Source organism: Phocoena sinus, chromosome 3 (assembly GCF_008692025.1).
Source record: "Phocoena sinus isolate mPhoSin1 chromosome 3, mPhoSin1.pri, whole genome shotgun sequence".
Taxonomy (NCBI): domain Eukaryota; kingdom Metazoa; phylum Chordata; class Mammalia; order Artiodactyla; family Phocoenidae; genus Phocoena; species Phocoena sinus.
In genome coordinates this window covers 28,101,463-28,126,365 of record NC_045765.1, presented here as the reverse complement: position 1 = coordinate 28,126,365, position 24,903 = coordinate 28,101,463, and the positions used below count along the sequence as shown (strand labels likewise).

General features: G+C 45.1%; 1 protein-coding gene across 3 annotated transcripts; it reads left to right on the top strand.

Annotated features, from left to right (window-relative positions):
• Positions 1 to 144: 144 nt before the first annotated feature.
• Positions 145 to 23,584, top strand: FBLL1 (fibrillarin like 1). Of its 3 annotated transcripts, XM_032627271.1 has the most exons (6): positions 145 to 1,317; positions 5,482 to 5,633; positions 10,638 to 10,737; positions 15,688 to 15,801; positions 16,464 to 16,540; positions 21,888 to 23,584. In XM_032627271.1, exon 6 carries the CDS (start codon positions 22,466 to 22,468, stop codon positions 23,474 to 23,476), a length of 1,011 nt encoding a protein of 336 aa, XP_032483162.1. In that variant the 5' UTR covers positions 145 to 1,317; positions 5,482 to 5,633; positions 10,638 to 10,737; positions 15,688 to 15,801; positions 16,464 to 16,540; positions 21,888 to 22,465; the 3' UTR covers positions 23,477 to 23,584. The 3 variants fall into 3 exon arrangements, with proteins under 3 accessions (XP_032483162.1, XP_032483163.1, XP_032483164.1); XM_032627272.1 differs by lacking the exons at positions 15,688 to 15,801; positions 16,464 to 16,540; XM_032627273.1 differs by lacking the exons at positions 145 to 1,317; positions 5,482 to 5,633; positions 10,638 to 10,737 and adding an exon at positions 13,387 to 14,182.
• The last annotated feature ends 1,319 nt before the right edge of the window (positions 23,585 to 24,903 follow it).

The following is a 24,903-nucleotide window of genomic DNA, read 5'->3' as shown; positions in this document are numbered from 1 at the left end:
CGGACGCGCAGGCTCAGTGGCCATGGCTCACGGGCCCAGCCGCTCCGCGGCATGTGGGATCCTCCCACACCGGGGCACGAACCCGTGTCCCCTGCATCGGTAGGCGGACTCTCAACCACTGCGCCACCAGGGAAGCCCGAACATGTGGTTCTTTATCTCTCACAACTAGGCTTCTGAAAAGAAAAATACTTTCTCTAATTTTAATTAAATAAGGAATCCCATTTATTGAGCCCTACTATAGTCCCTGAGAACACAACCTTCATTACCATTTATTCTGAAAAAAACAAATGCTTAATAAACATGAATGGTATTGCACCATGCTGTTTCCAAGGGTCTCCAAGCTCAAAGGAGCCTTAGATATGATCTTAATGAGTTATGACAATAACTACCATTTACGACTGGTATGCACAGAGCCCATGTCCACAGAATAAAGGATAAATTGAGAATAAATATCTAACTAAAGCTAATAGCAGTGAGAAGACAAATTATTAAAAAGAAGCCAAGTAGAAGTTCTGGAGTTGAAAAGTATAACTGAAATGAAAGATTTGCTAGAGGGGCCCAACAGCAGATTTGAGCAGATAGATGAAAGAACTTAAAAGGTAGGCCAAATTGAAATTATACAGTCTGAGAAAGAATTATGTTAATGCTTAGAATGAAATTTTTAAAAAATGAACAGAGCCTAAGAGATGACCTACAGGACACCATCAAGTATAATGGGAGTCCCAGATGAGAGGAGAGAAAGAAGCATAAAATATTTGAAGAAATAATAGCTAAAAATTTCTCAAATTTGATGAAAAACGTTAATCTACATATAGAAGAAGCTTAATAAACTCCAAATGGGATAAACTCAGAGATCCTTTTTGAAGTATGTAAACTGTTGAAAGACAGACAAATTGGAAATCTTGAAAGCAACAAGAGAGAAGCTACTCAAATCACATGCAAGGGATCCTCAATAGCAGCGGTCCCCAATTTCAGCAACAATTTTTCCACAGACGGGGGGTGGAGGGTAATGGTTCAGGCGGTAATGCGAGCGATGGGGAGCAATAGGTGAAGCTTTGCTCGCTTGCCAGCTGCTCACCTCCTGCCGTGTGGCCCGGTTCCTAACGTTCAGTTATTTCGCCTTCATCAGTTGTCTGTGTCACTGAGTGAGAACCGCTAAGGAATGAAAGAGTTTAAACCCTTTACTTCGGACCACACTCAGCCTGTCTACATCCCTCTGATTCAACCACCAAGGGAGGAGGGAGGCGTCCTGGGGCTGCTGCTCCCCACTGACACCCACCCTGTCTAGCATGCTTTTGGTCTCCAGGATTTTACCAGGTTTGTTCTTTTTAATTCTCAACATTTGGGGTAGAGGTGGACGGTATGAAGCCCCAATTTCCCATTGTGTTTGTAGACAGTTTCAACTGAAGCAATCAGAAACTAGGACTAAAACTTCCTATAAATGAGAAAATTCCCCCAAAGAAGCACTTTAAAGATATCTCTGAGAAAAGTTAGGGAGCAGAAGTCACTGAGTAATATAAATCCCCCCACACACAAACACACTCAAAAGCAAAAGAAAATGCAATAATTAAGTGCCAGTCTTCTCCTTGGTCCACAGCCCAGGGGTTGGGGACGCCTCTTAGTAGGATTGACAACTACAGAAAACATAGGAAGTGGGGGATGGAGCTATATAGGAACAAAGATTTTGTACACTGTTGATATGAAGTTGTTACAAACTAAAGTTGTCTAAACTAGGTTGTTACAAACTAAATTTAGATGTTACTTATTATCCCCAGGGCAATCACTAAGAAAATAACTAAAAAATATAAAGTAAAAGAAATTACAAGGGAAATGTTTAGAAATACCTATTCCTTTTTAAGTTGAATAATATCTATGGTATGTATATACCATATTTTCCTGGTCCGTTTGTCTGTTGATGGGCACTCGGGTTGCGTCCACGTTTTAGCTATTATGAATAATGCTGCTAATGATCATGAGTTCAAGTTTTCTTCAGGACCCTGCTTTCAGTTCTTTTGCGTATATGCTCAGGGGCAGAATAGCTGGATCAAATGGTAATTATTTTTAATTTTTCGAGGAACTGCCGCGTTTCCCACAGAAACTGTATCATTTTACATTCCCAGCAGCAGTGCACAAGGGTTACAATTTCTCCATCCTCGTCAACACTCTTTTTGATAGTAGCCATCCTGTTGGGTGTGAGGTGGTGTCTCGGTTGTGCTTTGCATTTCCCTAATTAGTTAACATTTTGAAGGCAGAAGGAAGAAAATAATAAAGACTAGAGTGGAGATGTATGAAATAGAGAATAGGAAAACAATGGAGAAAATCAAACCAAAATTTGGCTCTTTGAAATCAATAAATTTGACAAACGAAACGTCTATAGCTAGACTGACGAGAGCTCAAATTACTAAAATCAGGAATGAAAGTGGGGATATTACTACTAACCTTACGGAATAAAATGTAAGAGACGACTGTACAGTTGCATGCCAAAAAATTTAGACAACTTAGATGAAATTTTAAAAATTCTTAGAAACACACAAACTACCAAAGCTGATTGAAGAAGAAATAGAAAATCTGAATAGGCCTCAAACAAGTAAAGAGATTGAATCAGTTATACCAAAAAAATTCCAATAAGGAAAACTCCAGGACCAGATGGCTTCTCTGGTGAATTCTACCAAACCTGTAAAGGAGAATTAATATCAATTCTTCTCAAAGTCTTCTAAAAAAGAAAGGAATCACTGCCTAACTCATTCTGTGAGGCCATTATTACCCTGATACCAAAAACAAAGACATCACAAGATAAGAAAAGCATAGATCGACATTCCGTATGTATATAGATGAAAACATCAAAAGTACTAGCAAATCAAATTTAACAATATTAAAACAATTAATACATCATGAGCAAATGAGAGGCTCCAATCAAGATGGCAGAGCAGTAGGATGTGGAACTCCCCTCCTCCCAAAAATACATCTACAAATGGAACAGTTCTTATAGAACACCTACTGAACACCAGCAGAAATCCTAAAACACCTGAAAGGATGAGAAATATCTCCACATAACTGGGTAGGATGAAAGGGAAGAAAAATAAGGGACAGGACCTGCACCGCTGGGAGGGAGCTGAAGAAAGGAAAGATTCCCGCACCCTGGGAAGCCCCCTCACCTGCGGGGAGATCAGCTGGGACAGAAAAGGAGCTTCAGAGGCTCAGAGGAGGGCATGGCAACTGGTTTGTGGCAGGCAGAACACAGAGACCTACACAGATGGTCCGAGCCACCGCCCTGTACCCCCAGCCTAACGCGCATCCGCTGGTACAGGTGGGGGCCGGGTGCTGAAACAAGGGGTTTAGAGTACAAACCTGGGGAGAGGACTGGTGTTGGCTGCTCAGAGAGAGACTGAAGGGGCTGGAGTGTGGTACGGCCACAACCAGGGCAAGAAGCCAGGCCCACTGTAGAAACGAAGCACCGTTGTTAAGTGGTGCACGAAGCGGCGAGGGGGGGCTGCCGTTATAGCCTCTTTCTCCATGTGCTAGCCCCTGCTCACGCAGGCTCCGGGAGAGCATGTCCCAGCCACCCCGCCTCGGCCAGCTCCCACCTGGGCAGTCTTGCAGGCCCCAGATGCCACCTAGGCAGGCTCCAAGGCCAACTGCAGCCTCGGGAGCAGACACCAGCAGTTTGCCCACATTCAGAGGTAGGGCCAAAAGCACAGCTGAGCCCCAGGGGCCACACGACTTAGGAAGCAGGGCTGAAAATTCAGTGCCTGTGGGACATCCGAACAGATAGCGGGTGCTCCCGCAGCTGGGACGGGTCTGGCCTTAATAGCTGTGGGCTTTGTGGGTGCATGCACGCAGGGACTGGGCCATGCCAGGGTCTAAGCTACCTCTATATAGCTCCCACAGCAGGTCCAGGTGTGGGACTTGTGCTGTCCTGGGACCTGACTTCAGTGGCTCTGTGCTGGTGTCCTTGAGACACGTGCGTGAATGGCCGGCATACCCATGGTTGAGGCAGGGCCAAGGGCAGTGCCAACCAGTGTACTTTGTGAGCCTGGACAATGGGTGAAAGGTGACACATCAGAGCACACTCACCAGTGAACAGCTCCAGCAGAGGAATACTCAGTGGCTCCCCTCCCAGTGGGAGTGCTCCAGTCCCACCTACCTCACACCACAGCTCAGTAATGCAGCTCAGAAACAGATCTGGGGATGTCTACTCCAACATCTAGGTAGGTAGCAGACCCTGCCCCTGACAGGGCAGTGACAACCACAGAGCAAAGAGGAGACCCCACTCAACATCCAGTGCAGGCTCTGGCCACCACAACACCACTCACACCTTCTATCAAGGGGATAATGGCCAGCATACACTGAGGAAAGAGGTGGCAGCCATCCATACTAAAAACAGCCCCTGCGCCAAAAGTGTTAAACCCACGTAGGCTACAAAGGGACGCTCCCACATTAGTATAGCCCTCCAGGACCACAGTAGATAACTCTTTTTCCTAAACTCAGAGCAAGAGAAATATAAGTAAAATGAAGAAGCAGAGGAACCATTGCCAATAAAAAGATCAAGAGAATTCCCCTGAAACAACAAACAATGAAACAGACCTCTTCAGTCCAATAGACAAAAAGGAGATAATGAAAATACTGAAGGAATTAAGAAAGGCTATTGGCAGAAATGCAGATTACTGTAAAAAGGAACTAGAAACTATAAGGAGGAACCAAGAAAAAATAGAAAGTTCATCATGAGCAAATGAGACTTACCCAGGAATGTAAGGATGGTTCAACACTTGAAAATAAATCAAAGTAATACATCATATTAATCAATTAATTAAATAGCAGCACTATTTACAAGAGTCAAGACATGGAAACAACCTAAGTGTCCATCAACAGATGAATAGATAAAGATATGGCAGATATATATACAATGCAGTATTACTCAGCCATAAAAAAGAGAATGAAATAATGCCATTTGGAGCAACATGAATGGACCTAGAGATTATCATACTAAGTGAAGTAAGCCAGACAAAGACAAATATCATATGATATTACTTATATGTGGAATCTAAAAAAAGGTTACAAATGAGCTTATTTACAAAACAGAAATAGACTCACAGGTACAGAAAACAAACTTATGGTTACCAAAGGGAAGGAGGGGGGAAGGATAACTTAGGAGTTTGGAATTAAAATATACACACTACTATATATAAAATAGATAACCAACAGGAACCTACAGTATAGCACAGAGAACTCTACTCAATATCTTGTAACAATCTATAATGGAAGAGAGTGTAAAAAAAAAGAATATATTTTTATATATGTATAACTGAATCACTTTACACCAGAAACTAACAATTGTAAATCAACTATATTTCAATAAATTTTTAAATCAAATTAAAAAATTTAATATGTATTGTTGATGGATTAATGTGAAAACTCACAGACGACAGCACTATAACTCATGCCTGAACAAAGCTTATGTAACACACTTATTTTCTTTCAAAGGCACATCATAGCCTTCTTGGACAATTTTAAACAGCAAGATCACCAACAAAAAGCACAAAAGTGTCACTAAATAGGCCACGAAAAGGACCATTTTTTTACAGTATGTGAACTGAAACAAGATGGCAGAACAGCACCTTGTTCAACCTAAGCTGGTAATGTGTTCATTGGGTGACTCAAATTTTTCACTGCTCTGTGCATAGCCATGAATGATTGCAAACACTCTACGAGTATCAATTTGGGGGTTACAAATAAATGTTAGCAAGCTGTTAAACTCACAAATATGGAATCCATGAATAGGGAGAACAAACTGTTATCTTGCCGGTGACTTGATTTTCTCTCATCCTGTAATGTATTTTTTTTTTAGAGCTTTTATTTATTTATTTTTATAAATTTATTTATTTTATTTTATTTTTGGGTGTATTGGGTCTTCATTGCTGCACGGGCTTTCTGTAGCTGCGGCAAGCGGGGGCTATTCTTCATTGTGGTGTGCGGGCTTCTCATTGTGGTGGCTTCTCTTGTTGTGGAGCACGGGCTCTAGGCACGCAGGCTTCAGCAGTTGTGGCGTGCAGGCTCAGTAGTTGTGACTCACGGGCTCTAGAGTGCAGGCTCAATAGTTGTGTCACATGGGCTTAATTTGTCCGCGGCATGTGGGATCTTCCCGGACCAGGGCTCGAACACATGTCCCGTGTGTTGGCAGGCGGATTCTCAACCACTGTGCCACCAGGGAAGCCTCTGTAATGTCTTTAAATACTGTATTATCTCCAATGAGCCCATGCAGCCCTAAATTTCCCAAACACACACACTACTGTATTTTATTTATTTTATTTTTATTTATTTTTGTTTTTGGCTGCATTGGGTCTTTGTCACTGTGTGCGGGCTTTCTCTAGTTGCAGCGAGTGGGAACTACTCTTCGTTGTGGTGCGCGGGCTTCTCATTGTGGTGGCTTCTCTTTGTTGCGGAACATGGGCTCTAGGCACGCGGGCTTCAGTAGTTATGGCTCACGGGCTCTAGAGCACAGGCTCAGTAGTGTGGCGCACGGGCTTAGTTGCTCCACGGCATGTGGGATCTTCCTGGACCAGGGATCGAACCTGTGTCCCCTGCAGTGGCAGGCAGATTCTTAACTATTGCACCACCAGGGAAGTTCCTACACGACTTTAAAAAAGGGAATTGGGGTGGGGGGATGGTCCAGTGGCTAGGACTCGGCTTGAACAAAGATCCCACAAGCTGCACAGTGTGGCCAAAAATAAAAAAGGGGGTGGGGGAATGGGAATACTGCTGGGTGACCAGCTCATAGTTTCTGCTCTATGGGGCAATCATTCCTTTTATGTTGTTTAGTGTTAGTTTGCTACTGCTGTTATAACAAATTTCCACTAACTTGGTGGCTTGAAATAATAGAAATTTATTCTTTCACAATTCTGGAGGCAGAAGTCCAAAATCATATCACTGGGACAAAATCAAGGTATTATTGCCTCTTCCAGCTTCCAATGGCTGACAACATTACTTGACTTGGCCACATCATTCCAATTTCTGCCCCTGTGGTCACATCACTTTCTCTTCTGTGAAATCCCCTTCTGCCTATAAAGTTACATATGATTGCCTTCAGGGTCCACCCAGATAATTCAGGATAATCTCCTCATATCAAGATCCTTAAGTGCATATGCAGAGACTCTTTTCCCATATAAGGTAACATTTACAGGTTTGAGGAATTAGGATCTGATATTTTTAAGGAACATTTTTCACCTACCACACCTAGTCTTGTTTGTCCATGTGCTTTGTGGGCAGCAAGCTCTTACTCAGAGTCCTGTGAGACTTCCGGGCTTGCACCTGAGGGTTCACAATCCAGCTGAGCCTGGGTAGAGTGACACACCTCTAAAGAGGCCAGAGAAGTTACCAGGAGCCAAGAATCTGGTCTGTTTCCAGCTCTGCTGTGTACCTTGGACAAAGGGCCCATGCTTACAAAGCCTTGGGTTCCTTATTTCTGAATGCTCTTCTACACCAGGACAGCTCAGAGCTGCTGCAAATGAACTTGCAAATTGTAGCCCCCTCCTTAGTGAAAGACAGTTTAAGGGAAGTGATTTTGCCTCATTTCTCTGCTTTGGCTGAGTCCACTCAAGCATAGCCAACAAACATCAACAGATCACCTACTCCCTACCAGGCTTCCTTCTAGGCCCAGGATAACACAGTGCCTCAGACATCAAGGAGCCCCCAGCTAAAATGGGGGTAAAAAGGGGGCATGGCATGGGTAAAGGTACCAGGAAGCCCCAGGGTGAGAAGCCTCAATTATATCTCACAGTATTCAGGCTCACTCATTATAGGAATGTTTTTAAGAAACAGATTAGATATGAATAAAGTTAGTGAGTTGCGTTACTTTAAAAGGTCTCAGGGGGCTTCCCTGGTGGTGCAGTGGTTGGGGGTCCGCCTGCCGATGCAAGGCGCGCGGGTTCGTGCCCCGGTCCGGGAGGATCCCACGTGCCGCAGAGCGGCTGGGCCCGTGGGCCATGGCCGCTGGGCCTGCGCGTCCGGAGCCTGTGCTCCGCAGCGGGAGGGGCCGCAATAGTGAGAGGCCCGCGTACCACACACACAAAAAAGGTCTCAGGCTCTAATCATGAAGTCTAGGGTGCAGTTGAAGTACTCCCCAACCTACTTTTCTTCAAAATAGGTCAGAACAAGAATTTTTCACTTTAGAAAGGAGCAGGACTTCCCTGGTGGCGCAGTGGTTAAGAATCCACCTGCCAATGCAGGGGACACAGGTTCGATCCCTGGTCCTGGAAGATCCCACATGCCGCAGAGCAACTAAGCCCATGCACCACAACTACTGAGCCTGTGCTCTAGAGCCCGTGAGCCACAACTACTGAGCCTGCATGCCACAACTACTGAAGCCTATGTGCCTAGAGCCTGTGCTCCGCAACAAGAGAAGCCACCGCAATGAGAGCCTATGCACTGCAACAAAGTGTAGCCCCCGCTCGCTGCAAATAGAGAAAGCCCACGCGCAGCAACAAAGACCCAATGCAGCTAAATAAATAAGTAATAAAATAAAATAAAATAAAAACTAAAAAAGAAAGGAGCAAAGAGCCTCCAGTGTGGTGGTATGAAATGGGACAGATGCATCCATGGAAACTAGAGGCTTGAAGGGGGATATATGGGACAAATTTCATACAGCTAACCTAGTAGGGAGCCAAAGGTTACCATAGACAAACATTTTTATAAATATCAGAAAATTTGAGTTGCTTCTAGTTTGTCAAGGGAGGGAGGTTTGGGGTATTAAAAAGGCCATCCAGCATTTCTACCTGTATTCTGCAAGGGAAGGGGAAGGGCAGACTCCACCCCAGGGAATTCTTCACTGAGCATAGAGGTTAGATGGCCAACAGGGACCTCAGTGGACTGAGAGGCTACCATGCTACAAGGAGTGTCAGGCCAAGTCTCCTGTGTTGGTCTGACTGAGACAGGAGTCCAGAAATTCTGTGTGAGTGCCCTTTGCAGACTGGCTACAGAGGGGCTTGTCCTAGACCACCCTCTAGGAGACCCTTGTTTGGTGAGGATTGCTACCCTTTGAAGGGAGGCACTGATCCATTAGTCCTTTCCTTCCCGACTGGCCCTTTCAGCATTGTTTCTACCTTTCCCAGTGAGCTCTAGCTGTAATTATGAAATTAACTTTTATAAATTTAGTCCCGTAATAGAAATAAATTGTGTTTGTCAAAACCCATAGAGGGTATAACACCAAGAGTGAGACCAGATAGAAACTATGGACTTTGGGTGATGATGACGTGTCAACGAAAGTTCATCATGGGAACAATGTAGCACTGGTGTGGGACATCTATACTGGGGGAGCCTGTGGGGTGGGGGGCTCAGAGTATATGGGAACTCTGTACTTCCTGCTCAAATTTGTTGTGAACCTAAAACTGCTCTAAAAAATAGTCTTTTTTTTGAGGAACTGTATGAGAGCTCTTTGCTCACCTTGACCTCCTTGAATCCCTAGACCAGCAATAATCTCCTTCGTTTGTTTTGAATAGAGTATTTGCCAAATATTCAGGGCAAACCCAGTAGAGAGTTGGAGTCAACCATTCAAGAAATTTCCAACTTTTGAGAGTGTCTTTTTTTTTTTTCCAAATAAATAGTTAGTTGGCTTTTAATTGGAAAAACAGAGGCTCAGTATTGCATCCTATTTGAACCCTGTTTGGTGTTTCCTGACTAGGCCTCTCCCCTAGACAGTGTATCAGAGAAAAAAAATGGAACCTATTTTTATGAAGCTAGAATGTAAATTAATTTTCTGTTATTACCCTCCTCACATTCCCTTCATTCCTATGGATATCCAAATGGTTTTAATCAAAATTAGATTCAGAGCCAATATTACAGTTATTCTTTTTAAAAATAATGTTTTTCTCCCTTGCCACAGAACTGACTTTACTTTTATTTATTTATGTACTTATTTGGCCACGTGACATGGCTTGCAGGATCCTAGTTCCCCAACCAGGGACCGAACCTGTGCCTCCTGCAGTGAAAGCATAGAGTCTTAACCACTGGACTGCCAGGGAACTCCCACCACAGAACTAACTTCAGAAACTGAATTAAGAAGAAAAATAAAACAAAAGTTACAAATAATCCAAATGCCCATTTATAAATACTGTAGTGTTTTGTTCCTTTTGTGTACAAACACACGCATGTGTGTACATATATAATGGGAAAGGGTCATATTTTAACTAGATTTTTTTTTCAGTTAATATGGACATTGGTCCATGGCTTTGCATATTCTTTCAAAACATCAGTTTTAGGACTCCCCTGATGGCACAGTGGTTAAGACTCTGTGCTCCCAATGCAGGGGGCCCGGGTTCGATCCCTGGTCAGGGAACTAGATCCCACATGCATGCCGCAACTAAGAGTTCTCATGCCACAACTAAGGAGCCGGCGAGCCGCAACTAAGGAGCCCACGAGCTGCGACTAAGGAGCGCACCTGCTGCAACTAAGACCCATAGCAAACAAATAAATAGTAAAATAAATAAAATTTTAAAAAATAAAAGATAATTGGAGAATATTAGAAACAGTTAAAAAAAACATCAGTTTTAGTAGCAAATTATATTCCATTTTATGGATATACTACAATTTAAATCAATCTTGTATTGTTGAACACAGAGCTTATTTCTTAACTTATGCTTTTTCAGGTGATACTGCAGTGAAGACTCTTGGGTATAAATCTTGGCACAGATCCATGATCATTCTCCTTCTAGTAAACACCAAGAGGTGGAATTGTGGAGTCAGAAGGTACACGCCTGGTAAAGACTTCAGCACAATTAACAAATGGCTTGACAGGGAGGGAAGCACGTCACAGTCCCAGCAGCAATGCATGAAAACTCCATGTCCTAAATCCTTGTCAATATTGGATATTGAGTTTGACAGGTTTGGCAACACTAGCTTAGTACTGAGAAAATTAATCAGCCTGAAATCACTGCACCCTAACTCTGTGTTAAAACACAGAGAAGTATATGTCCTGGTTCTGAAGGAATTCACAGAATATGGGCCAGGTTTTTCCTGGCTGAACCACTTACTTCCCTGCTGTTTGGCTCTGGAAGAGTTATTGACCCTCTTTGCCTTAACCTTGCCTGCCAGCCGTGAGGATGAGTATCTGGACTGAATTTATCATATTCTCATTTACATTTGTATTATAAGTAATATATAAATGAGAATATATATATATGTGTTCTTATTTAGCCTCCCCAACTAGACACAAATATATATATATAAACTAATTAATATATATACAGTTAATAAATACAGGGTTCAAAAGCGGTTGTCACTGCCAGTGCTATTACTACTACTGATTATAATAATCATTGAGATGGCTCTGGGTAGACACTTAACAAATGTTAATTACCACTTACAAGCTGTTTAACTTGGCTTAGAAAAGTTACACCCTCTCTCCAATCATTAGCTTCCCCATCTGTTCAACGGAACTAAAAATACCCATTTCCTAGGATTACTGTGAGGATTATAGGAAATGAAACCATCAGCTCAGTACCAGAAATATAGAAGGAAGTTTTCTTCCTTTAGGAATATTTTAGAAACCGACTTCAGAAAAATAATGCATAATGCCTGATAATAAACAACTCAGTTTCTTTTGTGAAGAACTCTAAGATCAGGGGCTGAATCAGCAAGAGCTGGTGAAACTACATCTTTACCCTTTATCCTCCTTTCTGGAAAAATTATTCTTTCCAAACATCAACTCTTTTGGCCTGATGTTCAGGTGCCTGTCACTGGGTTTGCCTGGCTGACGGCAAAAAATCATAGGAAGGCTGAGGTGCCAATCTAGGAGACCGAAATAAGAGTAGGGATTAGGTGGAGAAGAAGGAAACTCTTTCTCCCTATGTTCTTGCTTAGTTAATACCTAATGGCTTTTTAAGGGGTTGCAAGTATAGTTTAATAAAGATGTGCCAATATCTAGCAGCAAAGGCACTCTGCCAACATCATAAGCCCCTCTGCACCTGCTCTGGCATAATAACTTTGATAAGAACTACTCATTACTGAGCACCTACTGTAAGACTCTATAATCCTTCCAACAACCTGATTATTCCAATGAAGACATAGCTATTCAGAAGAGATAACAATTCAGAGCCAGGACTGGGACTCATGTCTGTTTGCCTTGAAGTACATGTTTTTCCTTGTGTACTTTCTCTCTCTTCCTCTCCTCTTTCTCCTCTAGTACTTTTCAGATTCCTGCCTTTTCCTTCTAGCCCACCCGGATTTCAGGCCAGCCTTTGTACCCATACCAGGTGCATCACCGATCCCCATGGCTTTAAGATCTCCTGTTCCCATGGCCCTGCACCTGGCGGACTGAGAGGGATGCCAGCTGCTCTTTCTTTGTAGGGCACAGAGCTCTGAGTAGCACACCAAGATGTGCAGGAACCTGGAAGCTGAGACCCCTTACATATTTCTGAGTCTCTGAGTCATTGAAGAAAAAGAGGTACTTCAGTGAAGAGGGCTCAGCCTTGCTAGGAAGTATAAAGGAAATATTAAAGGCACTGTGTTTTTAAATAGTATAATTAGCGAACTTGAATATTTTTGGCTAAAGCAATTTCATATTGTGACCAAGGGAACTGAGTGAGTTCAATTAAGGTACTATGAAGAGACAGGAGCACTGCATACAGACCAATGTTTTAACAGTTAAGATTATTTTTTATCTTTGACCTAAAGGAGACAAGTATACTCAACAGGGAAAAGATAGTCTCTCAATAAACAGTTCTGGGAAAGCTGGATATTCACATGCAAAAGAATGAAATTGGACCCCTATCTTACGTGAATTACAAAAATTAACTCAAAGTGGATTAAAGACCTAAATGTAAGATCAGAAACCATAAAACTCCTAGAAGAAAACATAGGGGAAAATCTCCTTGACACTGGGCTTGGCAATAATTATTTTTTTAGATATGACACCAAAAGCACGAGCAACAAAAGTGAAAATAAACAAGTGAGACTATATCAAACTGAAAAATTTGTGTATAGTCAAGAAGCAATCAACGATATGAAAAGGCAACCTATGTAATGGCAGAAAATATTTGTAAACTACATATCTGATAGGGGGTTGATATCCAAAATATATAGGGAACTCATACAACTCAACAGCCAAAAAAAAAAAAAAAATATTCCCACCCAAATAATCCAATTAAAAAATGGGCAGGAAAAAAACAAAAAAAGGGCAGGGACTTCCCTGGTGGTGCAGTGGTTAAGACTCTGCACTCCCAATGCAGGGGGCCTGGGTTCAATCCCTGGTCATGGAACTAGATCCCACATGCATGCTGCAACTAAGAGTTCGCATGCCACAACTAAGGAGCTCATGTGCCACAACCAAGGAGCCGGAGAGCCACAACTAAGGGGCCTGGGAGCTGCAACTAAGGAGCATGCCTGCCACAACTAAGACCCAGTGCAACCAAATAAATAAATTTTTTTTAAATGGGCAAAGGGTCGGAATAGATGAATAGACATTTTTCCAAAAGATATTCACATGGCCAACAGGTACCTGAAAAGGTGCACAGCATGACTAATCATCAGGAAAATGCATTTCAAAACTAAAATGAGATATCACCTCACACTTGTTAGAATAGCTATTACCAAAAAGACAAGAGCTAAGTGCTGGTGAATATGTGGAAAATAGGGGACTCTTGCTCACTTGTTGATGGGAATGTAAATTGGTGAAGCCACTATGGAAAACAGTATGGCAATTCCTCAAAAAATTAAAAATAGAACAACTATATGATCCAACAGTTCTACTTTTGGATATATACCTGAAGAAAATGAAATCACTATCTTTGAAACTGAGCAGGACCCTACAGGGTCTTCCTGGGGAAAGACACCCAACCTGTGTCCTCCATCTCTTATTTTAAAAAAAACTTTAGCCTCCTAGGCCTTCCAAAGAGCAAATATAATCAGAAATACAGAAACAAAGGAAAGCAATCAAGCAAGACAAAATAATAATAGTTTAACCATAAAACAAAGTCAATGACCTTTAATTCCTCCTCAGAGGCTATAGATAATATCCTGATCCAAATCTTTGAGTTGTTTTTCAGATATTAAAACCCCCACAAGATGGAAGAAGTTGACTGCATGCTGACCACTAGCATGTAGCCCCCAGATGAGCTGGAGCGTGAAGATTGATAATGCTGACCTCTGTGACCTCATCTTGTTGCCTCACCACCCACCAATAAGAAAATTGTGTGTGAGCTGATCACATACTCTACAACCCTTTCCCTCACTTTGTCTTTTAAAACCCTTCCCTAGGGACTTCCCTGGCAGTTCAATGGTTAAGACTCCGTGCTTCCATTGCAGGGGGTACGAGTTTGATCCCTGGTCAGGGATCTAAGATCCCACATGCTGTGTGATGTGGGAAAGAAAGGAAGAGAGAGAGAGAAAGAAAGGGAAAGAAAGAGAAAGGAAGAAAGGAAGGAAAGGAAGGAAGGAAGAAAGAAAAAGAAAAAGCCATTTCCTAAAAGCCATCAGGGAGTTCAGGTTTTCTGAGCATTAGCTGCTTGTTCTCCTTGCTTGTTACCCTGCGATAAATGTTGAACTTTTCTTCACCAAAACCCCGTGTCAGTAGATTGGCTTTGCTGCAGGCAAATAGACCCAAGTTTGGTTTGGTAATGTCTTGAAGAGATATCTGCACATCCACATTCATTAGAGCATTATTTACATTAGCAAAGACATGGGAACTAAGTGTTCATCAATGGATGAATGGATAAAGAAGTTATACACACAAGTGCACACGCACACGCATGCACACACACACACACAGAATGGAATATTATTCAGCCATTAAAAAGGAACTCCTGGGCTTCCCTGGTGGCGCAGTGGTTGAGAGTCCACCTGCCGATGCAGGGGACGCGGGTTTGTACCCTGGTCCAGGAAGATCCCACATGCCCCGGAGCGGCTGGGCCCATGAGCCATGGCCGCTGAGCCTGCACGTCCAGAGCCTGTGCTCCACAATGGGAGAGGCCACAACAGTGAGAGGCCCGCATACTGCAAAAAAAAAAAGGAACTCCTGGTTGCCATGTGATCCAGCAATCCCACTCCTAGGCATCTATCTGGACAAAATTATAATTCGAAAAGATACATGTATCCCAATGTTCATTGAAACACTATTTACAATAACCAAGACATGGAAACAACCTAAATGTCCACCAGCAGATGAATGGATAAAGAAGATGTGGTACATATATACAATGGAATACTATTCAGCCATAAAGGAGAATGAAATACTGCCATTTACAGCAACATGGATGGACCTAGAGATTATCATACTAAGTGAAGGAAGTCAGAAAAAGGATGACAAATACCATATGATATCACTTATATGTGGAATCTAAAATATGACACAAATGAACCTAACTAAGAAACAGATTCACAGACATAGAGAACAGACTTGTGGTTGCCAAGGGGGAGCGGGGAGGGGAAAGAGAAAGATTGGGAGTTTGGGGTTAGCAGATGCAAACTATTACATATAGAATGGATAAACAACAAGGTTCTACTATATAGCACAGGGAACTATATTCAATATCCTCTGATAAACCATAGTGGAAAGGAATATATGTATATATGTGTATAACTGAATCACTTTGCTGTATAGCAGAAATTAACACAACATTGTAAATTAACTATACTTTAATAAAATAAATTTTAAAAAAGAGAGAGAGAGATGCCAGAGACGTTACTTTCTCTCCCTACCAGGTGAGGTCACAGTGAGAAGGTGGCCATGTACAAGCCAGAAAGGGACAGCTATCACCAGAAACCGACCATCAACCATGCTAGCAACCTGATCTTGAACTTCCATCCTCCAGAACTGTGAGAAATAAATTTCTGTTTCTCTGGAAGACCCTGACGTATGCAGCCATCTAAGCTTTTTGAGGATTTACTAAGTGTCAGTCACTAATTCTACAGGGTAAAATGGAGTGAGAGTCTGAGCCACCCCCGAGAAGAAGTGCCACACCCAATGAGGTAGTGGGCAAATGTCAATGGAATCCCAATTAAGGGACTTGAACTATACTCCAAGGCCCAGATATTAGAAAAGGAGAGACAGTTCTCTTTTTTACTTAACATGCCATATTAGACATGTGATTGAGAACTGATTATTACTCTGGGCTTTAGTCATGTGTTAGTAAAAAGGTATTCTGTTTTGTCTTGAGGAATAAATTGAAATATATGCACACTGAACAGTAAATTTTATCTGTGATGTTTATGTAGGTATACTGATCCAGGTGTGCCAGACTGACATTATGCAGTAGATACCTGTGACAAAAACATTTACTGTTCACCAATGATCCCACCCACATTTCCCAGCTGCCTTTCAGTTAGACAGGGCATGTGACTAGTCCCGGCCAATGGGTTGTGAGTAGAAATGACTGTGTCAAACCCTAGGCCACAACAGAGAAAAAGGAAAGTGAGTTCTCCATGCCCTTTCTTCCCGCATGGCAACAATGGGAGCCCTCTTGTTTCTCATGTTACAGCCACAAGATGTTGGTGTGTGAGCCGTGCAGTGTCTATGTGGAGCGAACCTCCCACAGATCTTCAATGGACATTAAATGTAAGCAAGTGGGAAACGTAGTTGTATTAATCCATTGAGATTTGAGGGTTGTAATATGTTACTGCATCATAGCCCAGTCCATCTTGACCAAATACAACTGTGGCTGTCACTAGGGGTAGAGAGGCAAATCCCTGGAGTCACCTTTGGAAGTAGACCACGGCTTATAGAAAACAGGTTGGGGAAGCCTCTTCAGGAGTGAATGTTTAAATGCTAATTAGACTGGGGATGAGGTTGCACAGCCTTCCAGCTGGTTTTACCTAAATCATGACTAGTCACTCCTTAGGCAATTTTCTGGAATGGTATATGAGAGTAACAGAGAAAAGTTTCATATATCTTGTGAAGTCTATGGGTAGGACTGATGTACTCCATGTTACTACTGAAGCCCAGTCACAGATATAATTATGAACATCATGTGAGGGCATACATTATGGAATAATAAGTCAATTGTAAGCAAAAGTTGAAGTGACCATAGTTGTTCTTATTGGCTGTCAGACAGAAGTGTCTGGATCACAATGCCAACTTATCCCTTTAAGAAACTTCTTGAGCAGATGAGTCACACTGCTAAAGAATCTTTGAAAATGAGACCGATTTTAATGTTGTAAGTGACCCCAGATGAAAATTTGAGTGGCAGAGGTTTTTTTTGACACCTCAATCTCTTTATGATGCCAATACTTGGCATGAGTCCCTGCCTTGGTTGCATTCTGGGGTCATGCACAGGAGAGGGGGTACATGTTCCACTGGACTGAAAGTCTAGTTGGTGATGGGTGCTCCCAGGCTAGAGCATCCCAACAGAGAGCCTGTAGCAAATGGCTATGCAAGGTAGGAATCAAAGGCGGGAGACAGAAAAGGCCTCTGTGGGAGTCATCAAACGTCATGCTGGGAAAGGTTGCCTCTGATCAGAAACAAGATGTGCAAAGTTGGTTTGTACTGATTCCAAAGCTGTCAACAGCAATGAGGCAGTGGGAAAAAGCCTGAGAAATGCGCCTTTGGCTTGCAGACCTGGACGGAGAGGGATGTTGGAAGCCTTAGCAGATTATTGCAGAGGACATCAGTAATGTGAAGAAACTGATGGGCCACTAGGGGCAGGGGTGGGAAGATATCTGGAGAAACTGTCACTGCTAGAGCGTGGTGGAGGCTGCTTCAAGCCCTGGTATGGAATCTAGTGCGTAGGGCGGGCCACCAAAACCTGGGGAAGTAGGCACCCCCAGCAAGGTGGCACACTCCTACTGCTAGTTTACAGTAATTACTCCTGCAGAACAATTCTAAATTCATGAAGGTACTGCTCATTATGTTTAGAATTTGTAATCACTAGCCATCCCTCCCAATGGATTCCATTTAGTGGAATCACAGGGGAAGGCATGAATTGCTTGAGAGTATCAGTTCTGAAATGAGCAGCAAGTGCACTGGAAAGGCCACAGTTGTCCACTTAAAACAGAGGCTGTGAACAAGGGCCTCAGAGATACTGGTATCGTGGTGAAGGAGAATTAATGACAACATAACAGAAAGTGATAAGAAAAAGGTCAAAATGTGTCAGTAGGTGTGCCCTCTAAGACTTATACGTAGAGTGGCAAACAGAATTATCTAAACTATTTAAGGTAAAGTTTGGTGGATCTCTTGCTGTTGGATTCTGATCTCCTTCAGTAGCCTGGTGGCATAGTGGAGAGGGTTCATTGTGGAGGATTGGGCTTTAGTACCCTGGATAAAATCAAAAAAGGAATAAGGTATTCAAATGTAACTTCAGACCTCCATGATACCGTGCACCAGAGGGAAAAATATGAATGCTTATTGATGAGAGTTTTGTACTGCGAAGTTAAATACAGTTAAATACTACCTGTAATACAGGTAGTATTAGTACATTTGTAGTATGACTTTATTACCTGATGTAATAAGCCTTATGAGTCACGTACTTTTTCCAAGTTCTGTTTGCACAACAAAGTTCGGGCTGTATTTGAGATGTAGTGGCCAACTAAAGCAGGCACCATTGATGCCCTATCTAATATCCCCTAGACTCACCTCTGAGTTCACCTGCAGCTGTGGTAAAGAGCTTGCAGCTCCCCATTCCAAGTGCCTGCTTCTCTGCCTGAGAGCTGTCTGAAGCATCAGGGGAATTTGCTGAGCCACACACAGGAGCAACTCAAAGGATAAGACAGTTAATGTTCCAGAAACAGGGTTTCCCTGGTGGCGCAGTGGTTAAGAATCCACCTGCCAATGCAGGGGACACGGGTTCAATCCCTGGTCCAGGAAGAGGAACTAAGCCCATGAGCCACAACTACTGAGCCCACGTGCCACGGCTACTGAAGCCCGCGCACCTAGAGGCCATGCTCCGCAGCAAGAGAAGCCAACGCAGTGAGAAGCCCGTGCACTGCAACGAAGAGTAGCTCCCACTCGCTGCAACTAGAGAAAGCTCACATGCAGCAACAAAGACCCAACACAGCCAAAAATAAATACATAAACATTTGAAGGAAAAAAAAGTTCCAGAAACAATTCCTGATGGTTGGGAAGGGAGAATGCTGGATTACTGCCCCAGCCTCCCAGCCTGCAGTGGTACAATTCTGAGATGCCCTCTACACAGTTTCTCAGAGAGTAATCAGAACAGTTAAGCCCTGGGACTTCCCTGGTGGCACAGTGGATAAGACTCCGTACTCCCAGTGCAGGGGGCCCCAGGTTCGATCCCTGGTCAGGGAACAAGATCCCACATGCATGCCGCAACTAAGAGTTTGCATGCCACAACTAAGGAGCCTGCACGCCACAACTAAGGAGCCCATGTGCCGCAACTAAGGAGCCCGCCTGCTGCAAGTAACACCCTGTGCAACCAAATAAATTATAAAAAGAACAATTGAGCCCTAATCATGCACCGTGCTAATCTGCTCATTAATGCACTGTTTCTTAGCCTTTCTACCTGCCCTGTCTCATTTTCCCCACACCCACGTGTGCTTCCTGGGATCACCTGGACCCAAGTCCCTGTATGAGTGTCTGTATTAGTCAGGTTTCTCCTGAGAAATAGAACCAGTAGGATAGATAGATCAATCTATTTCTCTATATCCATATGTATAACTCCACGTCTATAGCTATATACCTATATCTGCATCCACATCTATATCTATGTATCTATATAGAAAGATTATAAGGAAGTGGCTCACGTGATTATGGAGGCTAGCAAGTCTAAAATCTGCAGAGCAAATGTTGCAGTTCAAGGACAAGAGCAGGCAGGCTGCTACCGGCCCAGGAAGAGTCAATACGGCAGTGCAATGGCTGTCGGGCAGGAGAATTCTCTATTACTCAGGGGAAAGTCAGCGTTTTGTTATATTCAGGACTTCAGCTGAATGGATGAGGCCCACCCACATTATAGAGGGCAATCTGCTTTATTCAGTCTACTAGTTTATATGTTAATTTTATCCCAAAATACCCTCACAAAATAGGATAACATTTAACCAAATATCTGGGCATCCCGTGGTCCAGTCTAGTTGACACACAAAATTAACCATCACAGGGTCCGATTTGGGGGCAATCCAAACCAAGGCACCAAGCATAGCTCATCAATTTGGAGAAGCGCCCCTTGTAACGAGAGTAGAAACCTCTAAGGAGAGCGTTTTATGTGGACCATACACCTCAGGAACCATACGCGCACTCTCTGACCCCTTGTCCACGTTCCAACACATAGGCTCTGGCCCACATTAAGGAGGCATTTTGGCCAGAAGGGAAAACCAGACCTGGTGTTGCTGTCCATGAATTTGAGACAGAAAGACTCCTGGTCCAGGATGGAATGAAAGTTTTGCTGTGTGGACTCTGCCAGACATTTGCCCTAATATTCAGTTACATTTGGTCCCTCTCTGGACTAGGCACTTAGTCCCACTAATAGGGAGGTCCACCGATTGCTTGCACCACCTACCTACACCATCTTGCGTTGCTCCTGGTTGAGCCCAAAGCAAGCGCCAGCAGCTTAACCGGCCCCCATTGGTGTTGCTGTCCGTGGTTCTGACAGAAGGAGCAAGCCTCTGCGTTGACACCTGTTTTGCTGTCCATGGTGCTGCCTAATAATTTTTTTTTAAAAAAATTTATTTTATTTATTTTTGGCTGCGTTGGGTCTTCATTGCTGTGAACGGGCTTTCTCTAGTTGCGGTGAGTGGGGGCTACTCTGCACTGTGGTGCGCCTGCTTCTCATTGCAGTGGCTTCTCTGGCTGCAGAGCATGGGCTCTAGGTGTGTGGGCTTCAGTAGTTGTGGCACCCAGGCTCAGTAGTTGTGGCTCACGGGCTCTACAGAGCAGACTCAGTAGTTGTGGCGCACAGGCTTTGTTGTTTCAGGGCAATGTGGGATCTTCCCAGACCAGGGCTCGAACCCATGTCCGCTGCAGTGGCAGGCGGATTCTTAACCACTGCGCCACCAGGGAAGTCCAGTGATTCTTTTTTTATGCTCAGGAAGATGCTGCATATTGAAAGAGCAGGTTTTTGAAACGTAGACTAGAATTCAATGACAAACATGAGATTTGGGCTCTTGCTGATGTGTGTTATAGGATTTAGTGCTCTGGTGTATGTGTCCCCATTCAAACTGAAGAATCAATATTTTCTTGCTGCCCCATATTCCCAGAACAGGTTCTAGGATTTAGCACAGTTGATGGAAAAGAGCAGAGCTAAATAGAGAGCAACCAGGGCTGAAGGTTGCAGGCTATTAACCACATCAGGGGAGTCACTATCCTTTGGAAACCCCTGGCTTGGAATTTTCCTCTTTTTGACTTCCTGTGTCCAACCTTGCATAAAGTCTTGTGGATTCTATCTTCTAAGTAGCTCTTAGATTAGGCTACTTCACCTCACCTCTGACAACACTTCCGACAATGATGATCATCACCACTACTACCATCACTACCTTCACTCTTCTAATTACCATTATTTCTGGCTGGGATCATCCCTTTAGGATAAAAATTTCAAAGTGGAATAACTAAGTGGAAGTATAGGTACGTTGTTTAAGGGTTTGATAGAATATCTGTACCAAGGTGCATTTCCACCAACCTTGTAAAAGAGGACCAGAGACACTTTCAGGTGGCAAAAGAGCTATCAGCGATACATTTCAACTAAAGATTGACCAAAAGAAATACATTAAAAAACTAAACAGGGAGTTCCCTGGTGGTCTAGCGGTTAGAATTCAGCACTTTCACTGGCGTGACCTGGGTTCAATCCCTGGCGGGGAAACTGAGATCCTGCAAGCCAAAATTAATCAATCCATCAATCAATTAAGTAAGTAAAAAACATAAAGAAAAAAGCGAATGCTTACAGAGCACTTAGCATGCACCATGGCTGGGCAAGTGTATGTGGTGCTTTAAAACAAACCTTTGTGGTACGTTCTGTTTTCAGATGGAATACTGAGACACAGGTCAAGAAACTTGCCCAAGTTCAGACAAGACCCTCGGAGAAGGTCAGGTAAGCTTTCTGAGACCACACAGCAAGCGAGTGGCGCAGCAAGTACTGAAAGCGATGTTTGTCTCCCCCTCTCCTGCCAAGAAGAACTGCCAGGGGTCCCTGAGAAAGCAGAAGATGGGGAAGAGGGAAGGGAGAAGGCTGCGTCTGCGCGCGTGCTGGGAAGCGGGGGCTTCCGGAGCTGCAGGGTCGCCATAGCGGGTGTGATGCAATCACGCCCGTCGCTGCGTCAAAGGGCGGCTCCCGGGATGCGGGGACTGCAGTAGAGCTGGTCCCCACCGCCGCCCACCTCGCCCCTGCTGCCTGCCGCGGCTAACCCGGCAGGCAACCGCTGCCGCTAACCTTCGTCCAGAGTCAGGACCACCGCCCCGGAGCCACCAGCGACCCCGACAACATCTCTCAGCCACCGGCGACCCTGACAACCGCCCCCAGGTACCGGCGGTCCCTGACAACCACTCCGAGCCACCAGTAACCCCTGACAACCGCCGTCAGCCACCCCCGCCCCGGCGCGCGCCATGAAGTCGGCGGTGAGCGCGCGCGGTGGGGTGTCTGGCGGCCGCGGAGGTGGCTGCTGGGGCGGGGGGCGAGGAGGCGGAGGAGGAGGCGGGGGCAAAGGAGGAGGCGGGGGCAAAGGACCGGGAGGCGATGGCGGCGGCCAGGGGGGCAAGGGCGGCTTCGGAGCGCGGACGCGTGGCTTCGGAGGCGGCAGGGGCCGGGGGCGCGGTGGCGGAGACGGCAGGGACCGCGGAGGCGGCGGGCAGCGGCGTGGCGTGGCCAAGATCAAGAACCGCCGCAGGAAGGGCGTCACCACGGTATCCGTGGAACCGCACCGGCACGAGGGGGTATTTATCTACCGCGGGGCGGAGGACGCTCTGGTCACACTGAACATGGTGCCCGGCCAGTCGGTGTACGGCGAGCGGCGGGTCACGGTGACCGAGGGCGGCGTGAAACAGGAGTACCGCACGTGGAACCCCTTCCGCTCCAAGCTGGCCGCGGCCATACTGGGCGGGGTCGACCAGATTCACATCAAGCCCAAGTCCAAAGTGCTCTACCTGGGTGCCGCCTCGGGGACCACCGTCTCCCACGTCTCCGACATCATCGGCCCTGATGGCCTAGTCTACGCGGTCGAGTTCTCCCACCGCGCCGGCCGCGATCTGGTCAACGTGGCCAAGAAGAGAACCAACATCATCCCAGTCCTCGAAGACGCCCGGCACCCCCTCAAGTACCGCATGCTCATCGGGATGGTGGACGTGATCTTTGCCGATGTGGCCCAGCCAGACCAGTCCCGCATCGTGGCTCTGAATGCCCACACCTTCCTGCGCAACGGGGGCCACTTCCTCATTTCCATCAAGGCCAATTGCATCGACTCCACCGCCTCTGCCGAGGCGGTGTTTGCTTCTGAGGTGAGGAAGTTGCAGCAGGAGAATTTGAAGCCTCAAGAGCAGCTGACCCTGGAGCCCTACGAGAGGGACCACGCTGTGGTCGTCGGGGTCTATCGGCCCCTTCCCAAGAGTGCCAACAAGTAGCAACCCAGCTCGGGCTGTCCCTGAGATAATGCCTAAGACTGTGCTGTGTTCAGTGTTACTATATGTGTGTTTTCTCTGTGCACCGCTTTTCTATTAAATGGCATAAAGAAACAGTACCCAGGTGTATCAGTGAGGCCAGACTCAGTTATCCCCAAATCTCCAAATCCCCCAAACTCTAAAAAGCCAAGATAAAAGGTGATAGGGGTCCATAAAGGATCAGCCTGGAGACTGTGCTTACTCTAATCACTCAGGGTCCTGACTCTTCGGGGCCCCTCTTCACTCGTCACGGGGGCAGGGGAAGAGAGCTGGGAAAATAATGAGCTTATAAAATCCCCTTTGGAACTGAGGGGACACTTCTTGCACATTGACCATGTCACGGGACCAAGCCTGACTCCAGGGAGTAGCATTGGATATTGATGGACAGTAGTATAGTCTAACACACCCAATCTGTCTGACTCCAAGCCAGAGTCCTAACCATAATATATATTTAGTACTTTACTTTTCAAGGAAGCCCTTTTGCATTCCCTAGTATGTGTAATCAACACACCAGCCCCAAGATGGCTTTGTTACCATTACCCTTTTACAGGGGAAGCCACAGAGCTTCTGAAGGTAAACTGGTTGCACAGCCAGTAGGGAGGTAGAACTTAACTGCCAGTCTTTGCGCCTCTAGATTCACTGCCATTTCCTGTACACTAATGGGATCTTACCTCTCCCCGACATGGCCCACGCTAAACAGACGACAAGTCCTAACACAAGGACACACACACAGAGCAGGGCCCTCTGGCTTCTCTGTGTCCTTTCTCTGCCTCCCTGTGCCACCCTTTTCTTAGATTTCAAAATAACAAAACAAGGCAGGGAGGATGTGAGTCCACCTCAAAAAGTATTCCCAGGGCTTCCCTGGTGGCGCAGTGGTTGAGAGTCCGCCTGCTGATGCAGGGGACACGGGTTCGTGCCCCGGTCCGGGAAGATCCCACATGCCGCGGAGCGGCTAGGCCCGTGAGCCATGGCTGCTGAGCCTGCATGTCCGGAGCCTGTGCTCCGCAACGGGAGAGGCCACAACAGTGAGAGGCCCGCGTACCGCCAAAAAAAAAAAAAAAGTATTCCCACCACAAGGCATAACACACCCAAAGTGGCATCACCAAGTGTCTCAGAAATAACCAGGAAAATGACTCCCAGAAAGTATCTGTCTCTGAAGGGCACTTCCTGCAGGCTCTGAATCCCAGTCCATTCAATTCTGGCTCTCAAAAGCAGTCCAAAGGGAGCAGGAGAGAGAACAATCCCAGGAGAGCTGGCAATGTTCCAAAACCAAGACTCAAAAAGGCCTTTCATTCATTCATTCACTTATCCACTCAGGAAATCCCCAATGCCAATTGCCAACGTCATCGACATTGCATCCAGGAATGACTGCTCCCTAATCCGTCATTTGG